Genomic DNA, 27,753 nt, shown 5'->3' with positions numbered 1-27,753 from the left:
TTTCTTTCAGCAATTGGAAGTTTAAGTTTTTTTGATAATATTACTGCTTCAACTACTCGCTGGGGGACGATTCTTGTTTTTTGTTCAATATTCCTGATGTAAATTCTTCCAGAACGGTTTTCCAACAGCTCGTCTTAGATTTTACGAAATGATGGAGAAGCACTTCGAGATTCCCGTGACTCTGGGTCGCTTTTAGACAACAAAGCTCTGCACTCTTTTTATGATTCAAATTTTTTATGTCTTCTAGTTGAATTCGATGAGCGATTTCATTGACGTTCTGGATACACGGACATTCTCTTCCTAGACGTTAAAACGTTTTTTGGAGTTAAAGAAAAAATATACAACACTCGCGACGAAACAGCTCGATACATCAGAAAACAAAATTATAATCGAAGATTAGTCGCAGAGGATCGACAATCGTCTCTTCCATATTCATTTTTGGGTGACGCAGACTCATGCCTCCGACGATTTCTTAGTGATGACGTCCATGTAGGAACTTCTCAGCTGCGAAAAATTCCGATCAAGATCGTTTTGACATTTGCATTTAAAGGGATTTCGTACACGACTAGAAAAATCTTACCTTCGTCACTTGAAAATATATTTGATCTAGTACGATTTGACTTTTACCGAAGACACTGCGTTTCCGAGCGTTTTCAAAACGTTAAAAAATCTCGATACGTTGCACTTCGTTTTATTCGTAACGAAATAACTTTTGACACAATTCTTATCAATAATATCTCCATAATTTTAACCGTGAATTTTTAAATCAATTTAACTCAACGTGATTTATTGAAGTCTGATCAAAAGGGGGAAGGACAAAATAATGTCAATGGTGATTCACTTTATGGAAAGGCATTTGGTATTTTCCAAGATCAAGTTCCTTTGATTTTACTGTTTAGAACTGACCTTGTTGCTATAGAAATATATCTAGTAAATTTACTGCCAGAAAAACATTTTGAAGTTTTATGTAATCTTCTCATTAGGACTAGTCTTTTCTGCGGATCCATTAAATTTGAATTCAAGAGATTACAAAACAGGAATCCATTGCGAATCTTCGGATTTCGCTTCGTATATAAAAACGAATATCATGAGCAAGCATGGGTCAGTCGCCAAGCGAAGACGTTTCAACTAGTTTCGTGTGGTGTTTCATGGGATCGTTATTAACACCAAATTACTGTAGCTGAACAATTCATGAGTGAGTTATATATCAGGCTCGCTGGGCATTCACGAGGATCGTTTTTTCAAGAGAATTGTGAAGAATCTTAAAACTTATTTATCGTAGAACCCAAGCAAATCCCATTTTTCTATTTTTTCTAGTGTTTGACAATCGCATAGAAAATTTTTCTCGCGAAAGTTTTATGACAAAATGAAAGTGCTTGGAGACAACTCTCAGCTCATTGAACACACGAGATTCAGCCATTTTTAACACTCCAATAACTTGAAAAATAATAAAATGTGCTGCGAGACCCGATCGTACTTCTCATACTTCAAACTCGGTTTTATTATTGTTACAAAATTTACACTGACTTTTATCATCTCAACTGGTCCAAGCTAAACGTCGTTCTGGATGCGCTGAGGAAATCAGAAAGAAAATTCTACTTCACTATTAGTGATGAACATCACTGTCGTTGTTAGTAGGAAAAAAAAGTTGAAAAATGATGATCGGAACGAATAAATATGACAGCAGATTCTTTTCATATAAAGGACTTTGGTCATATGTACTGAAATTGGCGATGGAGCGAAGGGATTAATTTTTCCCAGAGTTGTTTCAACGTGTTCATAATGACGTTGAGCTTAAAGAAGTTAAGAAGGAAAGATGGGAAGAACGACGATTCTCTGTTCCAGGGTCTCAGCAAGTTTTGCTTGCTATTATTCCTAATCTGGAGCAAAACTCTTCATTTACAGGAGAAAATAAGGTAGAATGTACTCGAAAATCGTTATATTGGGAGCATGTTTCCTGATACTATTGGCGAATCACCGATCCTCATGCAAAGGTTAGTTGATGCCACAAAAGTGTCGAATTGAACGAAAAATTCATATCCCACAAAAAAAATTCCATTTTAATGACTTTTGTCAGTTATTTGAAGAGCTTCTGTGCATATTAAAAAATGTTAAGAAATTGACAAAATTTGGTGATAACGTTCTTGAACATAAAGTGCAAAGGTACAATTTTTTTCAAATTTTCTTCTACATAGTTATCGAGTAATTAAGCATTAAAGCAGAGTCCTTATACCCGGAATGTATACTTATATGTATTGAAACGCTAAATTTTACAAAGTTGTGAACTTTTTGAAATTTCTTGTTCTTAAGGAGGGTGGCTACGTTCGTCAAATTGATAAGAAATTGATCAAATTTGGTGATAATGTTCTTCAACATCAAGTGCGAAGACACAATTTTTTAAAAAATTTTCTTCTGCTTAGTTATCGAGTAATTACGCATTAAAGCAGATTTCTTATGCCCGGAATGTATACCTATATATATGGAAACGCTATGCTTATACACGTGAACTTTAATGATCAATTACTCGATAACTGTACAGAAGAAAAATCTTAAAAAATTTGTATTTTCAAATTGAACTCTAAAGAATATGTTCACCAAATTTTATTAAATTCTTATCATTTTGAAATTTTTAATGTATTTTACATGGTTTAGCATGGCAACATTGTATCGTCCCTAGCCACCCTCCTTAACATGGCTTAGCATGACAACATTGTACTGACTGTATCGAAACTCCTTAATAAGTTCGAGATTCAAGGATAAAAATTCAAGACATTACGTCAATTCTTTCGTACAAAGATAATGAATTTTTTTCGTACAAAACTTGCCAAAAATCTGAAAGTCACATCGGCATTCGTCGTTTCTGGTAAAACGAGTTTGAACACATTCAGAGAAGCAGCTTGACCTATGATTTATTAGAAGATACTCATGGTCCTCCAGTTGATATTGTGAATTCGTAACCAACTTCCACATTCGTTACGTGTAGCGTGTAAATTTTACTGAACGTATAAAAATTCATGAATTCTCTAATTGAGTGTTAATCGTTGTCAACAACCCCAGAATTATTTGAATAAAATAAAATTAAAAAAGTTTCATTCAATAGTGGTTCTGGATTTGTAACGAGGACTGAACCTCGCTTAAGAAGGAACATCAGCCTTCAGCAAGATCATTGAAAACATTAAAACAATAACTCAACATTGGCATGGATTTCAGAAAAAATAAAAATTCATCACAATTTATCGACAGTATTAAGTATCTAGAAATTGAAATTCGAGCCCATATTATTTGAGGAGCAACACGAAAAGATCATCAAATTAATGCACAAACTAACGGTACGTTATTTTTTTATCGCAGCTGCCGTTTGCCCCCAGGAAGCGAGGGGAAATTACCAATGTGTTTTAATCGATAAATGTAATTTACTGTACACAATTCTCGACGCTACAACTGGCAGAGGAAATGTTGAGTTTTATGGAGGAATTTCGTGCGCCCTGGTGCCTTATAAAGGGGAGTTGAACAAGAAAATTTGCTGCTACTCTAAACTCTTCTTAGAAAGTGATAACGATGACAGGAATAACAATGACAAAAATAACGGTGGCGATGCCCTTAACAATGGTGGAAACGACAACGCTCAACTGGGAATGGTCACCAGGTACGGACCTCTTCAACCACCTGTGTGTGGCATCAGCAATAGTACATTTACAAAAGTTGTGAACGGAGTACCCGCATCTTTGGGTGAGTAACGAGGTGAAAAGGTTTTTCAACGATTCATTTCGATATTGCTGAAGTTTTGAATTTTCACACGTTCGTGACAATCGATTATTATAATTATTCGTTTTCTTTCAAAAAACTTGATCGATTATCGACTGCGTTAATATAGGCAATTGGCCTTGGGCCACAGCTCTCGGGTATCGAGGAAATCGGATTTCCAGAAGGCCAATTTTCGAATGTGGTGGGGCGCTCATCTCGGCTCGACACGTTCTCACAGCTGCTCATTGCGTCGGCCCTAGATTGTTCCTTGTACGTGTCGGCGAACTCGATCTCGATGACGACTACGACGGAGCAGCACCGGTTGATTTATTCATCGAAAAAACAACGATCCATCCGGATTACGACGAAAAGACTTTTTTCAGCGACATCGCCGTAATCAAACTCGAAAGAGACGTCGAGTTTACAGGTCAATATTACAAACCAACTTTCAATGTTTTTCGTGTTTCATGTTTTCATTGTTTTTAGCAGCTTCTGGAATTTTATTTGAACTTTGTTTCTAGTGTTTCTTGTTTGGGGCTTTGATGTCTTTTTTTTTCACTTTTAAAACTACTATAAAAGAAATCAATTGATTCACCTTGCAGAAATTTGAAAATTTTTCCTCAGTTTATCTACGCACTGTGAAACTGAGCAAATTCAATGAACGAGGGTTCATTGAATTTGTTCGACCTGCTCGATTTTAAGAGAGTCGATGAAGAAGACATTTATGAAAAAAAAATATTTCGACAATTTCTACTGCTGATAAATTCGAAGAGATGAAAATTCTGAAAGCATCAAGTGCTCGGACTACCCAATATAAATTTAGTTGCTGCAATGTTCGTCTGCTATTTAATCGGGAATCGCTGTATTGATGACGGTGAATTTTTACATGAATTTTGAATTTTTTTACTTCGTTTTTAAAGAGTTTCAAGCGTATCTTATAGAAAAATTATTTTCCAATTTTGCACAATAAAATTTTTCAAACAGAAAGCTCAAGACAGCATTAAACTTTTGGCGGAATATGCCGACGATTTTTCGTCTCGAAATTGAGTTGAAGTTCGCAATTTTTTGAAAGCTTCCACATTAGCCCAAACAAATCCACAACTTGTTATTTTCAACAATGAAGTTTGATTGTCGAAAGTTCTCAGCTACGTACACTTTGGAGATCGCAAATATTGTCTGCAACTAATATTTCATTTTTTTTTTTTCATTTTCATATATTTTCATTCCATGCGAACCTATAAAAACCCGAAAAAATTGCGAAATTCTATATTTCTAGCGAGTTTGAAAAAAAAACGCTTCCAAAGAAGAAGAATATCACGTGCTGTAATTATAGAATTTCGCAATTTTCTCGGGTTTTTATAGATTCATATGGTAACGAAAATATATGAAAATGGAAAAAAAGATTGGAATTTTCGTTCCAGACAATAATTACGATTTCCACATTGTACACACCTGAGAAACTTCGCCAATCAGACTTTTCGCATAAACCATGTACAACTAGTATTTCTCAAATTAAAAAAATGTTTTTGTGCTTTTGAAAAATCCTTGAAACTATACCGAAAAGTTCGCTATGTTGAGTTATTTCCGTCTATCCTAAAAAAATTCCCGAAAACAATCGATTTTTTGACTTTCTAAAGCAAAACCCCTTGAAATATCTACCTGAAAGTTGTCGACCTCCGATGAAATTCAATTTGAAAATACGAATCATTGATTGACGTATTTTCGAACAAAAATGTTTTTTTTACAGATTTGATCAGACCAATATGTTTACCCGTAAGCGAATCAATACAACGCGCACCCAAAGTTGGGCAAAGGCCATACGTTATTGGATGGGGAGCTTTGGGTATCAGTAAGTGTAACGAACGATCCTGTAAAATCCGGTCGATTATTTGCAAAAATTGTACGAACAATCGTCACCACTCAAAATAAAGATTTGATGGAATTTTTTTCGTCCCCTCTTAGATGGTGTTGCCGCTTCTACTCTGCAGCAAGTGCAATTACCGCTTGTAGCACAAAACCAATGCAAAGCGGTATATGAATTGAGTCGCTCAATTATCGACGATCGTGTGTTGTGCGCTGGCTTTCCTTCCGGTGTCAGCGACGCGTGTCAGGTAAGCAGCTCTGCTACAGAATTTTCAAAAGACATTTTCACAAGTTCACTATCTCCACGAGACAAAGTTTCCAAACCAGATTCCAACCGCAGATCAGTTTAACCTGCACAAAATACATGATCATTTCATGAAAAATAATGCAATGCTTTGTCAATGGTAAAACGAATGAAGAATATAGAGAAAAAATAACATTTTCATAAAATTGATGCAGTAAGCAGTAATAACTAAAAGCTGTACTTTTATTTTTCGAAAAAAATCAATTTTTTTTTATTGAAAATTCAATTATTAGATTTTAATAGTTATTTAATAGTTATTTAGTGATTTAGTAATATAATAGTAATAGTTATTAGCTTTTAATAGTTTAAATAATTTGAAATATGGAATGAAAAAATGAAGTTTAGGAAGCGTGCAGTAGTTGTGAATAATTGGGCTCAGTATGTGCACGAAACCGTGTTGAAATGATTGAAATGAAATAAAATCAACAAGCATTTTTTCAGGCGAATTTTTTTCCAATCACGTGAAGTATCTTAATTTGATAAATAACAGAAAATAGTAACAGTGCTGATGTTGTTCTGTCATTTTCATTGAACTGAGAGTATTTTTAGTCGTTACTTTGAATTGCTTTTGAAAATTCAACCTTTGTTTGACATTGCATGTTGCAGGGCGACAGTGGCGGACCGATGATGTATCCACTCGGCAAAGTGTGGTACAGTATCGGAGTGATCTCGTTCAGCTACAGTTGTGCTCTTCCAAATTGGCCTAGTGTTTATACGAAGACCCAGTATTTCATCGATTTCATCCTCCAGAATCTCAATTGATCATGTCTGTGATGTGATAAATAAAAGACAAAGAATGAGTGTGACAGCATCGTGTATTGAGATATTGAAAACTTGCAACATTTTCTGAACTTCTGTAATAATTTTTTTTATGAAAAAAATAAATTTTCAAAAGAATTGGGAACGCGATGGCTCCTGCAAAAGTCCTCCGCGGCGAATTCGCTTTTATAAATGTACTCGCTACCATGACAAATACTTCATCGACAAACAAATCATTTGGGTTAAAAATTGAAACGTTCACTGCGGTAGCTTCGATAGTTACGAAGAAAATTCCGCTCGCGGATTGGTAAGAATTTAAATGTTTTGTTGAAATGTAAAAAAGTTGAGAAAATTTTCGATGAGATTTTGCCATGTAGAAAAAAAATGATGCTTTGTAAAATGCTCATTTGCGGTGTCGACAAAGTGCTTTCGACAATTTTTGTGTTCAGCGATGTTTTACGCTCACTTGTTCATGGCTCAAAGTGCATTCGACTAGAATCCCGGTACACAGTGCTCTTTATGGGGCAACAGCGAGAGGTTACGTCGAAAATGTCTGTTTTCAATTTATTATTTTTCTTCCGGTTTTTCTGTAATACGCGTCTCTTCTTTTTTCAGCAAACATCCGAAATAAACGGAAACGAAAGATTTTGTATACTTTTTTATATTCTTCATGGAGAGCTGGCAGATCGATTGCCACCAAGACGGTCAATAACAAGCTCATGTTGGATAAACAGATCTATACAGTCGTTGCAGTGTTTTCAGTAATATTATGAAAAGTCCGTGTGAGCGAAGTTACGCTGTTGCACATGAAATCTGTTTACACTCTGAGTTTTTCTCCTTCGAACTATTTCAAGGTGACAGGGATTGACCAATGTTGTATCAGAGACGTTGTATTCAATTAGCAAATCATCAATTGATTATAAGATTTGTCTTCCATACTGAAGCAGGGGGCCTTAGGTTTCTTCGATTACTATTAGTCTCCAGACTTTTCTTTTAAATAGTCGAACAATAAATTTCTTAAAATTACAGCAAACTGTACTCACATATCTGCAAACTTCATATTTTTCCTGACGCATATTTTTAGCTGATGTCGACGCTGACATTGGAGATCTTTTAATATTTTATCAGATTTCTATGTGATATTTGTTTATAAGAGAACTAACGGAGCTCAAAACTAAACAACGGTACAAAAAGAATCAGCTGTCAGTTGGGGTTTCAAATTCATTATACCCTAAAGAAATGAACGTCTAACGACATCTAGCAGAACAAACTATCATCGTGAGATATTTATTTTCCTAAATCTACGCGATATCTACTTCATCGACACGGAGCGATATGATGATGAGGACGTTGAGAAGGTCGTCGAGGTCGTCGTTGCGTACTGTTATAGTTACGAAACTGGGCATTAGGTGGCAGGATGGCGGTAGCGACGTTGCACGTGTTCCGGCGATTCAGTGTGAAAAGTGTCTCGTTTCGATCGAGTTTAGTTTGCCTGTCGAGGTGTATCAACTTTGCAAGGTGTTCGAGTCAAGAAATAAAACGTAAAATGTCGTACAGCACGGTTGAACGCGGCGCACCAAATACCACGGAATATAGGATTTATTTCCGTGAGTATTATCGCTTTAGCCTTGTAACAGATTGTGCAATTATTCCAGCCAATGAAACATAATGTTTTCCGGATACACAAGCGCTGTGCACGAACACATGGCGATGCTTTGCAAAAGGTCGAGTTCCAAACGAAATTTAAATGTGTACGTGCCATTGTGCGTGTATGTGTTAACGAGAGGCCGGTTGAGATTGTTAATATCCTGAATTTAAAATGTACCGTTCGATGTTCATCCGGTAAATGCTTATTCACCTGGCTTCGTTAATTCTCGTAAGAATCGAGTTCAACGGTTACGCACGCAACTTTGTTATAGCCAATTTACTGTACTAAGATTTGTATTTAAATCTCATGACCGGCTTTATTATATCCTCATATTTTTTTAACATCAACACGTGAGAATCCGTACTTTTTATAGTATCGATCATTCATTTTTTCGTATTATCGAGCGCCAGCAGTAACGGTTTTCGGGTCGCCAGTTCATATCTTTCCATCTATATCTATACAAATCCTTACCATTCCGTTAGAATATGCCACAGGGAACATGACCTTTCAAATATTATACTAAGACGTTTATTATGCACAAGAGAAAGTTGTCTATACTACTGCTTCGAGAATTCCCAATCAACTTGTTTCTCTCTTCTGAAAGTTTGTTCGATGTTTCTTTGTTATTATTTCATTTATTTTTGTTCTCCAACTGTAACGAAATACACTGTATATTTCGTATAGCAACGCAAAAATGTGCAATTTTACAACGATATTTTTCAAGATATTTGAAAAATAAAAATACTGAAAATATAAACCCTGTCTATATTTTTTGTATGTTAGATATTTGGTAAGATTTTCTTGAATGAAAAAAGTGTGAACTGTGAATTATAAAATTCATAATATTTTCATCTCGATGCTTCATTGAAGCTCGCATCAATGAAATGCAACAAGGAGCAAATTTGAAACTCTTTATACTTTGCAAATTATAAGAAAAATCAAATTTCATAAATCTATATTTATGATGGGCTTTACTGGAAGCAAAAGATAGAATTTTGCTGAGTTATAATGTTGTTAAATTAAGAATAAAAAGATATAATATAACGATTTATTGTACTTTTCTGCCGTTTTATTTTTCTATTAACTCAAATTTTTTTTTTTAGTACTATCTTTCAATGATACTGAGGCCCGCAATGTTCGAGTGCAACAAAATGAACGAAAAAAACAGTTTCTTTAATTCTCCAAATTCTTCCCTTCCTAATTTGCAATTCTTAATTCTTCAACCTATGCAAATGATTTGTGGAATAAAAAATTGGTGGATTACAAAGGTTTTTTTTTATTTTGTTGGATATCAACATTGCAAACTTCAATGTCATGTATTTCAATTCTTTGTTGAAACCCAAGAAAACCTTTAATTGACTGTGCATATTTAAAGCAGGGGACACAATTCCTCAAGAGCGAATAAAAATTTGTTGTCCACTACAATATTTCTGTAAGAACATTTCATTTATTATAAAATTATTACTATTCATGGTCTCTCCAACATCAGCGAGTTGATCGTTGCGACGAATAGATTTTTTTTCCATTCCAAATCAGTCAAAATGTATTTGTCGCACAGAATACGAAAACTTGCGATGATAGTTCACCCCTGGATAATGAATCTCCACAAAAATATAAAAATCCATTGATTTTAAGCCTTTTAATTAAGCTAAGTTTACAAAAACATATGCTGTTTGTTGATTATTATTAGTATTTTATAATCTAATTTGATTTGAAATATTTAAAAACAAGCAAATAATGTGATTATTAACGTTTTTTCATTCTTTGAGTTGATTGTTCGCAGATTTCTTTTCCCTGACATATTATTTTGAGTTTTTAAACTCCAATGTCAAAAAAATTTTGCAACGAGTGTTATAGCTGAAATCTAGATAAAATTTTAAAAAATAGTACCGCATGTTTCGCAACGATGCAAATTTCAATGTCATGGTTTCTTGTTCGTAACTTTTCTTTATTAAATTGATGTTTTTTTCTTGTAGAAAATGAAAACGGCTTCTGTTCTCCGATGCACGACATTCCGCTGTACGCGGACGAAGCGAACAAAGTTTTTAACATGGTGGTCGAAGTTCCGCGATGGACCAATGCCAAGATGGAGATTAATCTGAAAGAGACTCTCAATCCTATAAAGCAAGATGTTAAAAAGGGCAAAGTACGCTTCGTAGCGAATTGCTTCCCTCATCACGGATATATTTGGAACTATGGAGCTTTACCTCAGGTAATATAGAACGAAATGAAATTCTATTTTATTCATTGATTTCAATCATCTAATTTACAGCGTCGTAATACCATTTATCTCGGAAATGAGGCTGTCATTCGATTCGTGCCCACACGTTCTTCTCTCATACTTATAATTTCCAATGATTGTCCATAAAAACTGTTTGACCTTCTATTCCCAGAACTATGATCTTATTATCTTCACTACAGTTACTTTGAAACGGCCTCATGATAACGCTTCTTTTATATTTTCAAGGTCAAAACATATTTCAGATTTTTAGATGGCCAATAATGATAAGACGTAAATAAGCAAAAACACTTTGAAGACAAATAGAAAAATAATGCATAATTATTCATTTTCATCTTTTTTATTCCATCATTCGAATTTTTATGCTATGGGAAAAAAATTGTCGGTAACACTTGAAACCATCCGTACTTCAACTTAATTTTACATATTAATTTGCAGACTTGGGAAAATCCCGAAGTACTCGACGCAGCGACAGGATTTAAGGGAGACAATGATCCAATAGATGTTTTAGAAATTGGATACCGCGTAAGGAATTTGTCATTGAATAAAAAGTCTTCAAAAATGTAAAGCGATTCTTGAGAATTCAATATGGCACGTTCTTTTTGTTTGATCACTGTAAAAAAGCTTCATACTCGCGAGCCTTCTAATGATGCAGAATTATTTTTAACTCAATTTATTGATAAATCTCGCGCTATCTGGTTTGAAGCAATCTTTACCAACTCCAATATAAGATCAATTTTTGATGCATGTCTTGCAAGAGAGCATGAGTCATTTTAATCAGCTTGAATGAAAATAAATTAAAATTTGACTTTAGTGCTGGTGAAATAAAATGAAAAATCGTGATAAAACTAAGTTGATTAGCAATGCGGAAAAAAAACTCTTAAAATTATCACCACTTTAGAAAATATCGTGGGGACGAAAACGTTTGTGACTCGATACCTTTTTGTGCGCAGGTAGCAAAACGAGGTGAAGTACTGAAGGTCAAGGTTTTGGGAACGGTTGCACTTATCGACGAGGGTAAGCCTGAGTAACAAGTACATTTTTTTTTCATGATGCAGCTGATCGTTCTGCCTTTGTAGCGATGATTGCACGTTCTTATCACGCGTCGTTCGTAAATACGATGACATCATTCTTATCACGACGTTAGTAACGTTATTAAAACGGAAGTATGTTTCGCATTGCAGGCGAGACTGACTGGAAGATAATAGTAATCGATGTTAATGACCCATTGGCCGAACAAATGAATGGTAAGTACAAATATCCCCCGATACCATACTCGCAATTCTTATGGCAATTGATTGCGTAATTGAGTGAAATTATCTCCGTTAGGCTGAAAAAGGTTTTAGGAAAAACAGAAATGTTGTATGGATGAAGTTTTTGATGGTGAATTTGAAGTAATCAACGATGCACGTCGAAAATAGAAAATTAATTGTTCAATATATTAAATCGCTAATTTCGAAAGTGAGTCAACTTATGACTTATTTATGTTATTCTCTCAAATGATAAATCGATTAATTGATTTTGTCATTCATCAAAAATATTCAGAGTTTTTCCATTTGCATTCGTTACAAAGAAATTCGTTAAAAGACCGTGGCTTTGTGCTTTTTCGTTATGCAATTCGTTCCATTGGGTTACGTGACTCAACATTACGTGACAATTGTATCCACACTATTTCGTAACCGGGCACAAACCGACTTGATTTTTGCAGATATCACCGACGTAGAAAAATGTTATCCAGGATTGATGAAAGCAACCATAGAATGGTTTAAAATCTACAAGATACCTGATGGCAAACCGGAAAATCAGTTCGCCTTCAACGGCGAACCGAAACCGAGGGACTTTGCTCTCCATGTTATCAGTGAAGTTCACGAACACTGGCAAAGTCTCGTTACACGAGATACTCCAGTCACGGGGATATCTCGGTAAGATCAAATGTTTTACGCGACGGATCAGATTTTTTCTTATCCGATGAGAAAGCAATTATTAAGTATTTGTTGTTGAGCTCGACATTGCACTTTCTAGAGTATGAATCTGAAACTTGAAAATTTTATGAATTCATTTATTTCGACACTCTAGCGCAAACGTGACGGTAGACGATTGTCCATCAAAAATTGATGCTGCGGCAGCAGAAAAGGTTGTTAAAGCTTCGCCCGAGCCCGCCGAGCCTCAGCCGGTCGATCCGAGCGGTGAGTACGAAAAAGCAAATATATATCTACAATTTAGCATCGAATCGCTTGAAAGAGCGAATTTTATGAGAAAAAATGGTCAGTCCCCTCGTCAGAATGGAAATAGTTTAACTTTTTTGTACATATTTGCAGTTGAAAAATGGCACTATCCGCGACTCGCGTTGCCGACTCACAAGTTGTAGAAACAGAATTGAAAAAAAAAAAAACATTAGAAAAACAAAGAATCTAAATGAATCATGTCAACAAGACGATTCCATCATTATCTCCGTGTGATTTCAGTGGATAAGTGGCACTACGTGCATCTGAAGTAAAAGCACAATGATGAAGGAAATAGAACAAGCGGAGAGATAATCAGCAGGAAAACGCTGAGTCTTGGACGGAGAAATGCAGAGGATTTTGACAGAACGAAAAGAGAACGGAGATGCGGAAAGTGAGAAAAAAATGAGAGGAAAAGAGGAAAGAGTCGACTTTGTTCCTAGTTTTGAAAACACAGCGAATTCCCATTCACGAAAGTTGCAACGTTGCTTCGTCGCTTCTAATCGCAAGTATACAACGAGTCCTTGCTATCAAGGATTCCCGCAACATGTGCATCTGCATTAAAAAAGAGAATAAAAATGGACACATAAAAAAAAAAACAATTAGAAAAAATACAACACAAACTTGCGCATAATTCAATCGTATTTATTAATATCTGTAATTAGAAAAATGTTCATCAGTAAATCTGGACTAATTGTAAAAGGTTGTGATAACGTATACCCCACTTAAGATTGCGTCTCGATGATAAATGATGGTGAATTGAAAACATATTTACGACCAAAAGTTCTGTTTTGTTATTTCGCACGTTTCTCTTTATTTTCCTTCAGATTCGTTGTGATTTCTTAGAGGCTGCAGAGCTTTTTAGATTACTTTTTAACATTTCGATGTACGTAAGTTAAGAGAACCAAGCCACTGCGGTTCACTTCGAACAATCGAGTCGGCGGTGCAGTAAATCAATGCTAGAGCGTACCTCGATATTTTCAGGTTCATTACATATAATCTAGATATCGAACACGTGTCTGACCCGTCGCTGGCATTACCACTGAACTCTACACACGTTTCTTTTAGCCCATGCCTCTAAGCACAGGAGTGTAAGCTCTACCATAATTCTGAAAGCCCTGAAGTCTTTTTCATCATTGAAATCTCTCAATTGCATCGAAAGATTGTAAACGAATCGCTTCTAAGCGAGGATTCTTCGGCAAGTAGGCAATTTTTAGTTTCGTGTTGAGAACTGAATTTGTTGATTCTTCGGAAAAAAAATCTGTTTTGGAAGAAGTTTTGTTTTGTGACATTTGTTCTGATTCCTTCGAAATATTTGTTCGGGTGTGACACGTTCGATGCTTCAAAAAGCCTCGTAAAAGTGGGAGATTTACTTTCCAGAATGGAGTAGAAATCTGTGTTCCTTTACATCTGTCCATATTGGTTCTATTATAATTTAAGCATTTTTGTCAATGAATCCTCACGTTTTAAATAAAAAATTATTCGATACGAAGGCACTGGAATTGTGCCAAACAAGATTTTCGGTTGGGTTTGTACGGTCGATGCATACTTGGGGTTTGTCGATAAAGAAATTTCATCGATATACGATAAAACAAGAAATAAAACCTGGAGTATGGTAATTTTAGATAAAATTCATAAATTCAGACTCCAAAAAAATTGCATGATATTTTTCGATCGATTTCTAACGGTCACGAATAATTTTCATCGTGTTTTATTAAGTCTAATCATTATTCGGGCTACAAAGGAAATAGAGCAATTGGACAAATTCGATAACAAAATTTGTGAGTGACGAACGGCGTGAAAGACTTGTTTACGCGGACAAGTGGACCAAGAGAACATTGGTTATGTACGAACGACAGAAAACAGCATAGAAATTGTTCATCCTCGTGTGCGAACGTGGTGGAAGTGGTATATCGACTGGCGCATTGCTCGGCATATATACGCTCGACCACGCGCTCGTGCACGACGACTGGCCCCTCCACTTAACCGGTGAATTTTCACTGGAGGGGTATGCATGAAGGAAAAGGGCAATGAGGGGCATTTTTCTACACAGATATAACTGTGAACTGTAAACACATTTATAGACATACGCATTGTGCATTATTTCTTGATATACGAAGCCTTCACCTTGACAATGAGGAATCGATATACGAAGAAAATTCAGTCTGTAGATAGATTCAAATGATTTGCAGTTTGAGCCAGAATTCTTCGTCCTCATTGTAATTTTTAAATTTGAACGATCAATTGAATATTCGTCATGAAATATAAAATTCTAAGGTTTTTATCTGAGGAATTGAAACTGAAATTATTTGATACAATTCGTAAAATGCAATAAGGTTATGCATTGCTTACTTCGAGGAGTTCGAGGTTGAGATCGAAAAGGAAATATTTGAAACATCTTCGATGAATAATGAACTTTATTATGGTGAGAGGTACCAAGGAGAAGAATATAAAAGAACGTCGGGAATGATGAAAGGGTAGTTTGAAAAGGTTCAGTTTGGTGTAGAACGTCCTTTACTTTTTCGGGTATAGACTTGACTATTTAGTGCCTTCAACCCCCACCAGTAAACTTTCCCCTTCGACTCTCTCCGTGGGTGCTCGTCGAAAATCGGGCCAATGGCGTCCGCGCTAACGTTCTCCCTCTGTCCTTCTCTCGTCCCCACCGAACCCATGCATTTTTACCCTGTTTCCGCGCACCTCGCGCCGCAGTCACTGTTCGTTCGACTCCTCGAGCAGGACGATATTGTTGAAAGAAGGAAACAAAAGTGAAAGAAACAATCGTACAGAAAAATAAGAGAACGAAAATCAAGTTACGACGGGTTCGGTTTAAGCTCGGGCTGACAAACGTGTTCTTGTTTTTCACGCCTTCATAAAGAGACCTTGTGCGTGAAGAGAATCGGGAGTATACACACCTCCCGGTTCGCGAAATACCGTCGAGGCTTTCGTCGTGTATTTTGTTGTGTTTTTTTTCCTCCTATACCCATTTCACGTTACATCGTGCCCCCCGGAGTTATAAACAGACTAACGTGCGCATAATTCAACGTTGATTAAAAAAAAAAAAAAAAAACAAACAAAAAACAAAACAAAAAACGTGTCGATTATCTCATTCGTCGCCACCCTCGTGTGGCAGCATTGTTGTATTTTTGTTTTCTTTAATTTCATTTTATTATCGTTTACCCATTCTATCGGGGCGTGTGTTTTTACGTGTTTTGATTTGACATTAATCCCGGTGAAATAACGCAGCCACTCGCGAGGGAAGCAGCGACGCACTTATACTCGGCGGCATTGACGGACGTACATATTTCGTCGAAAAACTAACGTCAACCCGGCGTCGATTGATTAATTGATCCGTGGTGATATAAGTGACAGACCAGAGGCTATTTTTTACTACGCGAATATACGTGATTGAATGTACGTAACATAATATTTCTTCGTTCGACCAACGAAGTCAGTTTTTTGTTTCTTTTTTGTCATTCGTGAATATATCTTTTCGAAACAACAAATAAGAATTTCGTAGAGCTCTTTGTTTTTCATCACACAACATGAAGTTCTCGTGGGTGTTTTTGGTCACGGTGTTAATCGTTATTATCGCCGTGGCGGACTGCAAGAGAAAGTTCGACGGTGATTTTGAATTCGCCGAAGAGGTAAGTCCCCTGTTTACGAGGATCAAAACATGTTTCTCAGTATTACGTCATGTTTTCACGCTCTGTATAGCCATTTGCATATCGGAATTAGCAAGAATTTTCATCCAAACAAGTTTTTACTTGCACGAGGGTGACTTTGTAAATGTTATTTTTCATGTAGCAAAATTCCGACTTCTTTCACAGCAGCAACGTTCGGAACACCTGCATTGCAATTTTTTCGACAAATTTTTTCAATTCACATAATTTTCAATTCTTCAATAAAAAGTGGTGAGAATCTGTGCGTCGATTTTGCGTGTGGGCAAAATGTGACAGCTCTCTGCAGACACGAATTTGCTTTCGGTGTTTCTTCGGATCGCCCAATAATTTTCGACTCAAGTAAACAACTGATTGACCTTCTTACCTTTTTCGGTTGAACTGCGAAAGTCTTTCAATATGTGGTAAAACTTTGACTCTGATTACAGCCTCAAAAGTGCGTCAAAACGTCGCGAATACGGTAGATATTTGAAATGATTTATTCATCGATGGTAATGAGCTTCGTTATTTTGATAGGCTGCGGAGGGGCGGCCCTATCACTTATGAATATTTGCGCTTCCTAAAGCCGTTCGGCTTACATTTGCCAGAGGGTTGTAAAGCCAGGGAACTATATTTGTGCGCTTCCCCACAACGAGGGAATGTATAATAATTTAATATATCACTCGCGAAATCCCACTTTGAAACAAACTAGTTTTTCCTCACGTTTTTTTTTCAGAATCGACTAGTTTTTTGTCCACTTGGACAACAAAGCAGTTCCTCTTACTCAACTTTGTAAAAAATTTGACTTTTTGCCTAATTTTCGAAAAAAACTCGATCTTTTGTACGAATTTGGGACAAACTCGATCTTCTGCCCGAATTTTGAACAAACTTAAACTTGCTGCTCAAATTTGCGACGAGCTTGACCCTCCTGTCCAAATTTGGGACAGACTCGTTCTTTCTGCCCACTTTTCTGACAGGCCAGAGCTTTCTGCTCAAATTAAGGACGAAATAGCGCTTTCTCGTCAACTTTGGGACCTTCTGCCTGAATTTACGACGCGATGGAGTTCCCTCTGTCCAATTTTAGGACAGTTAGACCGTCCTGCCTAAAGCCAAGGTCTCGAGTACCTCTTTTTGCCCACTTTCGAGACCAACTGGACCTTTTTGTTCGAGTCCAGAACTCGGAGTTATTTTCTCCGGCCAATTCAGGCCAGACTTAAACTTTCTGCCCAATTTTAGAACTCGAGTTGTTCGTGCCCAATCTTAGAAGGAGCTTCGCTCAATTCAGTGGCTAAAGTTATTTTTTGCCAGCTTAAGGAGTTTCGGTACAAAAGTCAAAATATTAAGAAATTGATCAAATTTGGTGATAATGTTCTTCAACATCAAGTGCGAAAACACAAATTTTTTCAAAATTTTCTTCTACTTAGTTATCGAGTAATTACGCATTAAACCAGATTTCTTATGCCCGGAATGTATACCTATATATATGGAAACGCTATGCTTATACACGTAAACTTTAGTGATCAATTACTCGATAACTGTGTAGAAGAAAAATCTTAAAAAATTTGTATTGTCAAATTTGGCACTAAAGAATATGTTCACCAAATTTTATAAAATTCTAAACTTTTTGAAATTTTTTATGTTTTTAGCATGGTTTAGCATGGCAACATTGTATCGCCTGTACCGAAACTCCTTAATTATACAATACATTTATTCTTTCTGTTTAGTTCTGGAGCAGAGTATGCTACGACGCTGAAGTTCGCAACGTTGGAGTCCGATGAAATGAACGAAAAAAACATTTATAATTGACCAATTTTTTATCTCACGAAGCGTCGGCGTAGGTTGAATTGCTACGAATTGCAAATTCGGCAGAGAACGAGATTGAAGAATCACTGGAATTATTGGAGAGTTTTTTTAGATCGTTTAGTTGGACTCCAACGTTGCAAACTTCAGCGTCATAATACGCTCAATAAACTAGCTTCAATCGCGATGAATACCGATTTCATAATTTCATATAAATTCCATTTTACGATTGAGCGATTTACGAGAGTGAATGCCCATGGAAAATTGTGTATATGAAAAGCTTCGACGACATCGAAGTTGCTTCAACTTTACAATATTTTTAATGACGATGGTTTTAACCGTTGAATTCATAGGGAATCTCGCTCCGTCCCGAAATCGCAAAAAAACATACGACCTACTTTTCCGTTGAACGAATCCCTGGAAATTGATGCAGAATATTGAAATAAAAAATAATTCCTCGCGTGTTGTGCTCCGATATCGTAAAATTGATTAATTATTTTATAAATTGTTTTTATATGAAAATAAAAATTACATTTTTATCGCTTAACAATTTAGCCAGTCTTGAAAATCAGGCAAATAAAGTTAGTCGATCCAAGTGCCTCGAAATCTGCATGCAAATCTGCATTCAGTGAGCTTTTTTTCCATTAATCGAACTGTCGGTTCTTATTGAATGGCCCATGAGATGACTGTCGAAAAAATACTGCGCAAGGGATCCAAATCTAATCGAATCGTTCGGTACAACGTCGAAGATGGGAAAAGATCTGACGATCGAATCTAATTTCCAATTATCCTCGAGCTAATGCAAGGGAAAATGAAACTTCTCCATGCAATTGTCATATTCGATCTGATAATTGAATCGACGTAGACACGCGAGCTTTTCGAATAATTTCGTTGGATGTGACAAGTTTCGATGAGTTGTTACTTGGGAGAAAATTTCGTTCGGTGTCGAGGGCTCTCCGCAGGTGTGGCCAGCACGATGCCGAGTATTTTACGTCACTCGCGTCATTATCCTCGGGGGGCTTCGTCAATTTAAATAGTACTTTCGCTCCCCGCACTGCTCTCGTTCGGGGGATGGTTGTTCAGGGCGATACGGCGATGGGAAAATCGCGGAAATATTCTTCCTCTCCCGTGTTCTCTCCCCTGGAGAAAAAAAATGAGAAAAATAAGCGCACGCGGAGATGATTCGTATTAAGTTTAAGTGGCCACAAAAGCTCAAGTGGCGCGGGACGCGTCTTCGTTGATACTAAATAAGTGAGACAGCCGTCTATATTACAAGTTTTTTCAGGTACGTATAGCTCAAGCAAAATCTTCATTTTACTCTTGTTCCATCTCTCCGTTCCTTCGCGTTTTTTTCTCTCTTTCGCTCTCTCCTGCCCTTTTTTCTTTTCTCACTCACTTCGGGCGTTCAACATTTTTTTCTCTTTCCTCCCTGGACCCTTTCACCCGGACTGTAATACATCCCGCGGGGAATATAACGAAGCCCGAGTCGAGATCTCCTTACCTCGTTCGAGGGAACATTCTCGAGAACGTCTCAGTCTCCGGGCTTATTAAACATATAATACACCCGGACTTTTCGACTTTGGCCCTTGCTCTACGTCTCTCGCGGGTGAATCACTCATTTTTAATCCCAACTCTTTCCGCACTCATCCACACCATCTTCCGACAATTTTACTCAACGGATATTGCGACAATGCAATTACGGATATTGCCAAAATAACCCGCGCTTTGCTAGCTTAAGGGGGGGCTCTGCTTTAGAAAGTCAAAAAAATCGATTCTTTTGTTTTTAGGACAGACGGAAACGCCTCGGCGTAGCCAATTTTTCGGTATAGTTTCTAGGATGTTTCTAAAGCACAAAAACATTTTTTCAATTTGAGAAATACTAATTTGTGCATTGTTTACGCGCGAAGTCCGATTCTCGCGAAGTTTTTCGGCCGCGTACTACGCGGAGATCGTAATTATTGTTTGGAACGCAAACTCCATTTTTTTTTTCCATTTTCATACATTTTCTTGAAAAAAATGCGAAATTCTATATTTACAGCACGTTGAAGTGATATACTTCTTCTTTAGAAACGTTTTTTTTTCAAACTCGCTAAAAATATAGAGCTTCGCTATTTTTTCGGGCTTTTATGGGTTCCTATGGAAGGAAAATATACGAAAATGGGAAAAAAGTTTGGAATTTTCGTTCCAGACAATAATTACGATCTCCACGTTGTACGCAGCTGAGAAACTTCGGGACAATCGAACTTTGCGCATAAACCATGCACAAATTAGTATTTCTCACATTGAAAAAATGTTTTTGTACCCTGGAAATATCGAGAGTTCGCTGTAGTGAGTTATTTCCGAACACAATCGATTTTTTAAATATTTCAAAGCAGGGCCTCCCCTTAATGATAAGCTAGCCGAGCACTCCGATTTTTAATTATCCCGAAAAAAAAAACAGCACAATAATTTTAATTGTAGCACGTAATAAGCACATAAAAAGCACTTTATTTTGGTGTATAGTAAATTTAATTTTGGGACTGTGCTCTGCTAGTTTTACAGAGGTGCGATCGAGGATGCACCGATGGAATTATTTTGTCCGTTCCAATCGACTTAATTGCTTTTTAATTCAGCCTGTTGACACACTACTCGAGGCTGCCACTGCCAGCGAATATTTGACTATAAAAGTCAAGAGAAAAAGTTCCGTCCGATCGGATCTCGGATTCCGCCCCTTTTTCTCAATTTATTTAACAGAATTTGAAAATCGTTTGCCTTTTTTCGTAATCCGTATCTGCGCGCTTAAATTTTACGAACTTCAATAGAAATTCTCATCGTTTCTTTCCTCCCGCGTTCTATTTTTCATTTCTTTCTTTATGCACCGTTCAATTCGATGCGTCGCGAGACGGTGAGTTTAATCTTGGAATATCGTTAAAACTCAAAGCACTTCGAAGCATTATTATTCCGCGCGCGCGCGCGCGTGCGCGAGAACGACGCACTCTTTTTACATACTCGAGATTTTACGGGGCGCTCTCGGCTACTGCGAAGAACGAAAGTGCTTACTTTCTGTAACTATTTCCACGAAATTTCCTTCCGAGATAAGAATATATTTTATAAAAATGTCTCTCGCGGATTATTCTTTTGGCGGGATCAGAGTTCATTTGGACTCGGGTCGAGTCAGGAATCATCTCATTCGAGGAGAGTCTTTCGCTTCTAGAACTGACTGACCCGCATAGCACGACGGTCTCTGACTGGGTGAACAATATTCTCATTAAAATAATCGTAAAAAACGATAATTCAAAGTTCCAAGGAAACCGATTTCTTTGCATCCGCAAAGTTCCTCAAAGATTCTAAGTTTTTGCGTTCTCCTTACTCTGTGCCCCGTAATAACTTTACCCCTTAAAAGTAACGTTACGATATTTCGATCGTCAAAATAGCCGACACCCCGAGACATTAAAAATTGCGTGATTAATGGCACGTGGGTTAAACGTTACGCAGACTTTTTTATCGCCCATAAAATATATTTCTATACTCTTGTTTGGTTTTCCTCTTTTTTTACTTTTTTTTTCTTCTTTTTTCTTTTTTCTTTTTTTTTTCAATTAAAACGAGAATCAAACACAAATGGTCTGTGAGAGAATTTTACGACTCGATGGGACGTTGAAATTGTTTTCGGTGCGTATGTGTGAGTGATGCCAATATCTCTCTTGATGGGGGTTTTGCTTCTGTAACAAAGCACAGTAAACCGATAGCCTCCCGCGAACTTTGGACGGTTGTGCCGCTCGATCCAACGATATTGTGGGCATATAAATGTCCCGACGAAATCGCGTGTCCCATGAAATATTCAATTTCGCACCGATCGCTCCTCGATCCTTGCCGTTCACAGCGATCAATGTTTCGTAACAAAACCTCAAAAGCGGAGTAATCGCGCAGCCAGAAAAGTATTAAATAGATCGACTCCGTAAACCAGTGTATCGATAATTGAGGCACGAAGTCCCACCAAGTTTCTTCTCCAAAGCATGAAATTCGCGAGTTGCCAAATAATCGGCGCGGACGAACGATTACTTTTTCCCACTAAAAAATATCCACTCTTCGAGGCGAAACCATTCGAAACTTTCCTAATGAATAAGCCGCGAGTTTTTCTCCGCTTTCCCCCCAATTCTCTTCTCATTTTCTTATTCAGTGTGTACAAGACACTTTTTCAGTGATTTCAGTGAAAAGCATCAATCGCCGGACTGATTAAACTATGCGGGTACTTTATGAGCGATCGAAATAACTGGGATCGTATTAAAGTAAATAAAAGTAAAGACGAAATGAAAAGAAATGAAATGCTCCCGTCCACGCTACATTCTTTCGCCCGTGCGGAGACTGCCCGAAAACCTGTTTCGCACGTGTAGTGGAGGGGGGGGAGCTATTATATTGAAAGGCGAACGAGGCGAGTGCCCGGAATGATTTTATGATTTTATATCCTCCTCCGGAAAACAAAGATCGTTTAAAACTCCCGAAAATACATAAATTATGCAGCTCGCACCAACCCGGAGCATAAACGTTCGGTGGCTTTTCATTAAATTCGTTAATACCGTGTGCTGTGAGTCACCGCTACGGAGGATTTTCCGCGCTGCTCCAAACGGGACGCGTTCTCATCCTTCCGTCAAGTTTGTCAATTTTTTGAAGTCGATCGGTAACTTTTGTCTTCGTTGAAGTCTGACTTTATGACACAATTGTAAAAATAGTAAATTCCTTGGATTTCCAGTGTCTTCTTTTCGCGAGAGCCTCCGGACCGAACATATAAATGAAGGAAATATAAAAATGAGACGATTCGGAGCGAAGGAAAGGAATTAAGGAGCGTCGACGCGGATTTTTGGAAAAGTGCAGCGCACCGATCGCCGCTCGATTACAAATCGATCGAATTTCCCCATGAGCCTCGTCAACGACGCTGTCGCATAAGGGCGTTGGCGAGATCGTGTCGCCCACACGCGCGCGTCACACGTCCTTTATGTTATTTTGTCCGAACGGCGAGTCGCCTTGCAGTCTCGATTACCGAACACAGCCGGTATAACGACAATTATTATTTTCATTCGTTTCATTAACCAGTCGACCTCCAGTCCATTATGCAAGCCCATGCAAGTCGACTTATAAATAACAATTGTCGCCGTTGCAGCGTCCACACAAGAATATGATTCATTTCAACGATTGCGTTTCGCTCACCGCGCCTTCGACTTTGCACACACTTTTCTTTGAATTTATTTATCTATTTATCTCGACGCAGTCGAAAAAGGCTTCGCTGTTGCTATAAATAAACGACGCTCCGATAATTCCCGTTCTCGAGGCTCGTTAGAAAAATCATTTTTCTACCTCCCCTCATTTCCCTCCCGTCAAACTGGCTCTTTCCCTCCTTTTTTCCATTCCGTATCTACTGAAACTCACGCACACGCTTGACACGCTCCCATGAAAATGCACATATTCACGCTTTGACGTGTGCTCAAACGTAATGCCCAGGTATACGAGACGCTCGCAACACCCACCCGGCATTTCTGATCCATTGTCGAAGAGGTTGCTTATGCACCTCGTCGTGTGTACACTCACTCGTATGCATTCATACACGAATTCATCCTCGACACGCCTCATCCCGGTTTTCTCTTTTTTCTCCCCCCGCCCCTCCTTTCCTATAACATTTTTTCAATACTTGTCCTCTTTGTGCGATACTGTATCCCGACTGGAGCAGAAGAGGAGAAGAGAGCGGGAGGGCGAGGGGGAGAAAGACTGAAAAACGCGAGGGAAGCTTCTGAATGGGAGAGCCTCAGTGCATATGTTTTTGTTTTTTGTTTCTCGTTGGCGCGTTATCACTTTTCCGATTACGAAATCATTCTTTCGTCTCCTCTTATTTTCATGCTCTTCTCACTTTTGTTTTCTCGCTGTTCGCGGATTATGAGCGCATTTTCCACAAGCGCACGTGCCACGTTTCGCTAACCATCTGTTTCTCCTGTTACGGAATGCGGGACAAGAAATTACAGCGGTGACGACTATTTCACCGTATTTTTTTCATCGCCGCTTCCCTTGATTACTCGAATATAAAAACGGCGATAAAAGTACGCTCGCAGGAATATCGTAGAAAACATACGAGCGCCCGACTTCCCGTGCCACGCAAATCTCTTTTTCATGTTTGATTTTCCCGCTGACATTTGCCTCCCACGCTTTCACTAAGTCGAATCGAAACTCCCTGCGACGATAATACCGCGCACGAGTTGTATTGAGAATTCAACGAATCGCGGATCGACCAACAAAAATCCTGTTTTTTCATCATCCTTTCGTAAACGAGAGCAGAAAAGTCGACGCTAACAATCCTTACGAAGTTTCCTCGATATTGTCGAACCTCGGAATTCCACGACGCTGAAGTTTGCAACGTTGGAGTTCAACGGAGTGAACGAAAAAAAGATTTATAATTCATTATTTTATTATTTCACGAATTATTGATGTGGCTTAAAAAATAACGAATTGGAAATTCGGCAGGGAAGAAAATTTGAGAATTTTTTTAGATCATTTCGTTGGACTCCAACGTTGGAAGCTTCAGCGTCATGGAATTCCCATGCTGAAGAAACGTGACGTGTTATTGTTTAAAAATGAAGAGAAAAGAGCAAAGTTATTCGATCGATCTTAACACGACTTGCCGCGCGGCTTATCGGATCGCTCCTGCCCGTATCGTAATTTAACCGAGTCCTTCCCCCTCTGGGCTCTGCTTTTCTCCACATTTATTTCGACTCTGCGTACACCTTATCACAAATGCTCGTAGGAATATCACGCGATGCATATACGTAAGAATTACGAGTTATGCTTTACAAAAGGAAGTGTATAGAGTCTCGACGTGCAAGCGCATGCGTATGTGTGTGTGTGTGTGTAGAAACATCGATGTGCGTTTTATTACTATATACGCTGCAAGTTTATATTAAATGTGCAGCGATACATAAAACGTTCACGTGTACCGCAAAGTTTTAAAGTCAAAGTTAGGGCTGGAGACGAAGCTCGCGCGGCGATAAGTACAAACTCCCTTAACAATTAACGCGGATGTATACAATCAATTTGGCGCGCACTCGATTCATTTTGATGGAATGGTGCTGGTTGAAGAATTTTCATTGGAATTATACGCGAATCGAGCGGGTGGGTGGGAAGGCGAATATCTGCAAAGTGCCCTGCGAGAGAGTTTTGCTAACGTTTTCGTTTTTTCCGCAAACGTTTTAGCCCCGTTGGAGTCGCAATATTCGTGAAGTTTCAACAATTATTTGAAAAGTGTCAAATTGCGAATCGCGTTGGTGAAAATAACGTGAGAGCGCGGGGAACGCGGAATCCCCGATTTATCAAATCTCAACGAGTTTTCGTAGCTTGTTCGCGTAGCTCGGAGCCCTCGGAGCCGGATTTTTTATAGGACTTCCCGAACGTCTTGTTCGTGCGCGGTGCTATAAAAGTTGGATAAAGAGAGTGTGGGAGGGGGGGGGGGGGGCGAGGAAAAGCAGAGACGAAAATCATTGTTACTCTTGAAGGGAGGCAGGAAAAAGGGGAACAGGAAGCATAGACACGACGACGTGCAGTTTGGAGGTCGTCGCATGCCAAAAGTTGTATACTTTCCGGGGTTAAAAGAGGGGCGCGGCGGGGAGTTGGATTGTTTTTGCGTCGAAAGCAACCGGGGCAAGGGGCGAGGAGGGGTCCGGGCTCGGCCATGCAACGTGTACGAAGCAACCTACCAAAAGTATACGACAAAGAGGGAAATATATATAAATAGTGATAAAGCTGGAGGAGGAAGAAGGCATGAGAGGAAGCTCGAGAAAGACGGAAATTGCAGGGAGTCTGCTCGTCGGTTTCCTATCGATTTCCCTCAGCGACCCTCTCTCCCGAAGCTTTCACCCTCCGTTTTTTCTTTCCTGCTCTCTCTCTCTCTCTCTCTTCGCTTCTCTCCCTTTCCGTTCGTTCTTTTCTCTTCTCCTTTTTTCGAGCGCCTTTTCTCCCCTCAGACTCTCTTTCGCTCCACCGCGCTCGTTTTATATTCCTTTTTCCGACGTGTATAAATGGCACGGTCGAGAAATTAACCGATGAATCTTCTCTCGATCTAACTTGCGATTTAGTCTGCGAGAAACAATGTTTATTTTGTCTCTTTTACTTCCTTCAATCAGCTCGATTCTCACGCGTCTCTCTCTCTCTACGAGCGGAGAAACTCGTTCGGTGAACGACGAAGGACGATCCGCAAATTCGATCACCTCCGTCACGAAATCTTGCGATGCTGAAGTTGCGTCCAACGAAATGACCCAAAAATCCTCCCATAATTCCAGTAATTCTGCTGTTTCGTCTCCTGCGAATTCGTAGCTTTTCAAGCTGCAACCTTCGTGACATAAAAAATGGCTCAATTACAAATGTTTTTCGCTCGCTTCGTTGGACTCGAACGCCGCTGCAAAGTTCGGCGTCGTGAAATCTTGAAACACAGTCTTTGCATCCTCGCGCTGGTTCTATCCGTGCAACACTCCTCACAAGAGCGAACCTAGGGAATTCGAACTTTACATCTGCTCTATTGCGAGTACGCGCGCTTACACGAACGCACAAATACGAATTGGAGAATTCAAGACTGCCTTCTACCTGCTCTCGCGCATTGCGACTTCTCGTTCTTCGTCACCGACTGTCTAATGAAGCATAATAACAATAATAACGAAAGTCTCGCACAACCGATTCTGACGCGGGGCACTCGCGCGCATACCGGTATTGTAACGTAAGCCTTACAACAGCGAATGCAGAAATAGCAACAACTCCAACAACGAATAACTCCACGCCTCAGTATCATATGGTGTCTGTGCTCATTCCTATCGAGAGTCTGCTCCTTTCTCACGGAATTGTCTAACAACTACTCTCGTATAAGCTCTCCACGCTTCTGGCATTATATTTTTCTGTACAGGGTGTCCCACTAACGATGCTCAAGTTTGCACCGTTCGGGTCCAACGAAATTAGCGAAAATAACATTTTTTATTGCGGCTGATTTTTTATTTCACGAAGCATCTCGGTGCAGGTTGAAAAACTACGAATTGTAAATTGGGCAGGCGACGGAATTGGAGAGTTACTGGAATTGTTGGAGAGTTTTTTCAGATCATTTCGTTGGACTCCAACGTTGCGAGTGCCTCGTGTCCCACTATGGATCGTCGCTCCTCTTGAAATTCGGTTTACACCGCGGAATTCCAAGTAGCTGGGTTTCTGCTTTATTTTATCGAGACGAACATGAATTTGTACGATGCTTGGGTACTCTCAAAGGCTTGCAGAGAAAAAAGAAAGCATTGGACAGATTTTGTAGAGCATCGACCGGTGAGAGTCTCATTCACAGAGTTTGCCCCTTTTCATAGTTTCGTTTGGAAGAGTTGAACATTTTTCGAAGATAAAAGGAAGTAGAAAGTTGGGTCTCGTGCTTTCTGCTCCCGGTTACGACGCGGTTCTGACAGCGAATGCGGTGCGGACTTGGGAACTTTTTTCATCGACTGCTCATCAGGCGAGGGACTTTGAGTAACAAACGGGGCCGA

The 27,753-nt window shown here is 38.6% G+C and overlaps 3 protein-coding genes and 1 long non-coding RNA gene across 6 annotated transcripts in view; 3 read left to right on the top strand and 1 right to left on the bottom strand.

Moving 5' to 3' along the window:
• The first annotated feature begins 1,091 nt into the window (after positions 1–1,091).
• LOC122409264 (venom protease-like) lies at positions 1,092–6,808 on the top strand. 2 transcript variants are annotated; one of them, XM_043416676.1, is made up of 7 exons: positions 1,092–1,195; positions 1,846–1,994; positions 3,352–3,729; positions 3,875–4,171; positions 5,492–5,593; positions 5,707–5,855; positions 6,518–6,808. In XM_043416676.1, the coding sequence occupies exons 2-7, from the start codon at positions 1,922–1,924 to the stop codon at positions 6,671–6,673; spliced, it is 1,155 nt and encodes a 384-aa protein (XP_043272611.1). In that variant the 5' UTR covers positions 1,092–1,195; positions 1,846–1,921; the 3' UTR covers positions 6,674–6,808. The 2 variants fall into 2 exon arrangements, with proteins under 2 accessions (XP_043272611.1, XP_043272612.1); XM_043416677.1 differs by lacking the exon at positions 1,092–1,195 and having other exon boundaries at positions 1,826–1,994.
• LOC122409266 (uncharacterized) lies at positions 5,611–8,099 on the bottom strand. Its single transcript, XR_006260640.1, has 3 exons — positions 7,714–8,099; positions 6,493–6,679; positions 5,611–5,958 (listed from the first exon to the last, which is right to left on the bottom strand). It is a non-coding gene; the product is annotated as an uncharacterized lncRNA (long non-coding RNA).
• On the top strand, positions 8,086–13,562 carry Nurf-38 (Inorganic pyrophosphatase Nurf-38). The gene is made up of 8 exons (XM_043416678.1): positions 8,086–8,277; positions 10,295–10,530; positions 10,996–11,082; positions 11,511–11,574; positions 11,742–11,804; positions 12,266–12,479; positions 12,634–12,743; positions 13,023–13,562. The coding sequence occupies exons 1-8, from the start codon at positions 8,088–8,090 to the stop codon at positions 13,052–13,054; spliced, it is 996 nt and encodes a 331-aa protein (XP_043272613.1). The 5' UTR covers positions 8,086–8,087; the 3' UTR covers positions 13,055–13,562.
• Positions 13,563–15,470: 1,908 nt separating this feature from the next.
• The window catches only part of Cow (Proteoglycan Cow), a 128,712-nt gene continuing 116,429 nt past the window's right edge, over positions 15,471–27,753 (top strand). For both annotated transcript variants that reach the window (XM_043417759.1, XM_043417758.1), the window contains exon 1: positions 15,471–16,423. In XM_043417759.1, the coding sequence (XP_043273694.1) occupies positions 16,322–16,423 (102 nt within the window). In that variant the 5' untranslated portion in view covers positions 15,471–16,321. The remainder of the gene's footprint in view (positions 16,424–27,753) is intronic.

This window comes from Venturia canescens, chromosome 4 (genome assembly GCF_019457755.1).
Source record: "Venturia canescens isolate UGA chromosome 4, ASM1945775v1, whole genome shotgun sequence".
Lineage (NCBI taxonomy): Eukaryota > Metazoa > Arthropoda > Insecta > Hymenoptera > Ichneumonidae > Venturia > Venturia canescens.
This window is presented reverse-complemented; position numbering and strand designations above follow the sequence as displayed.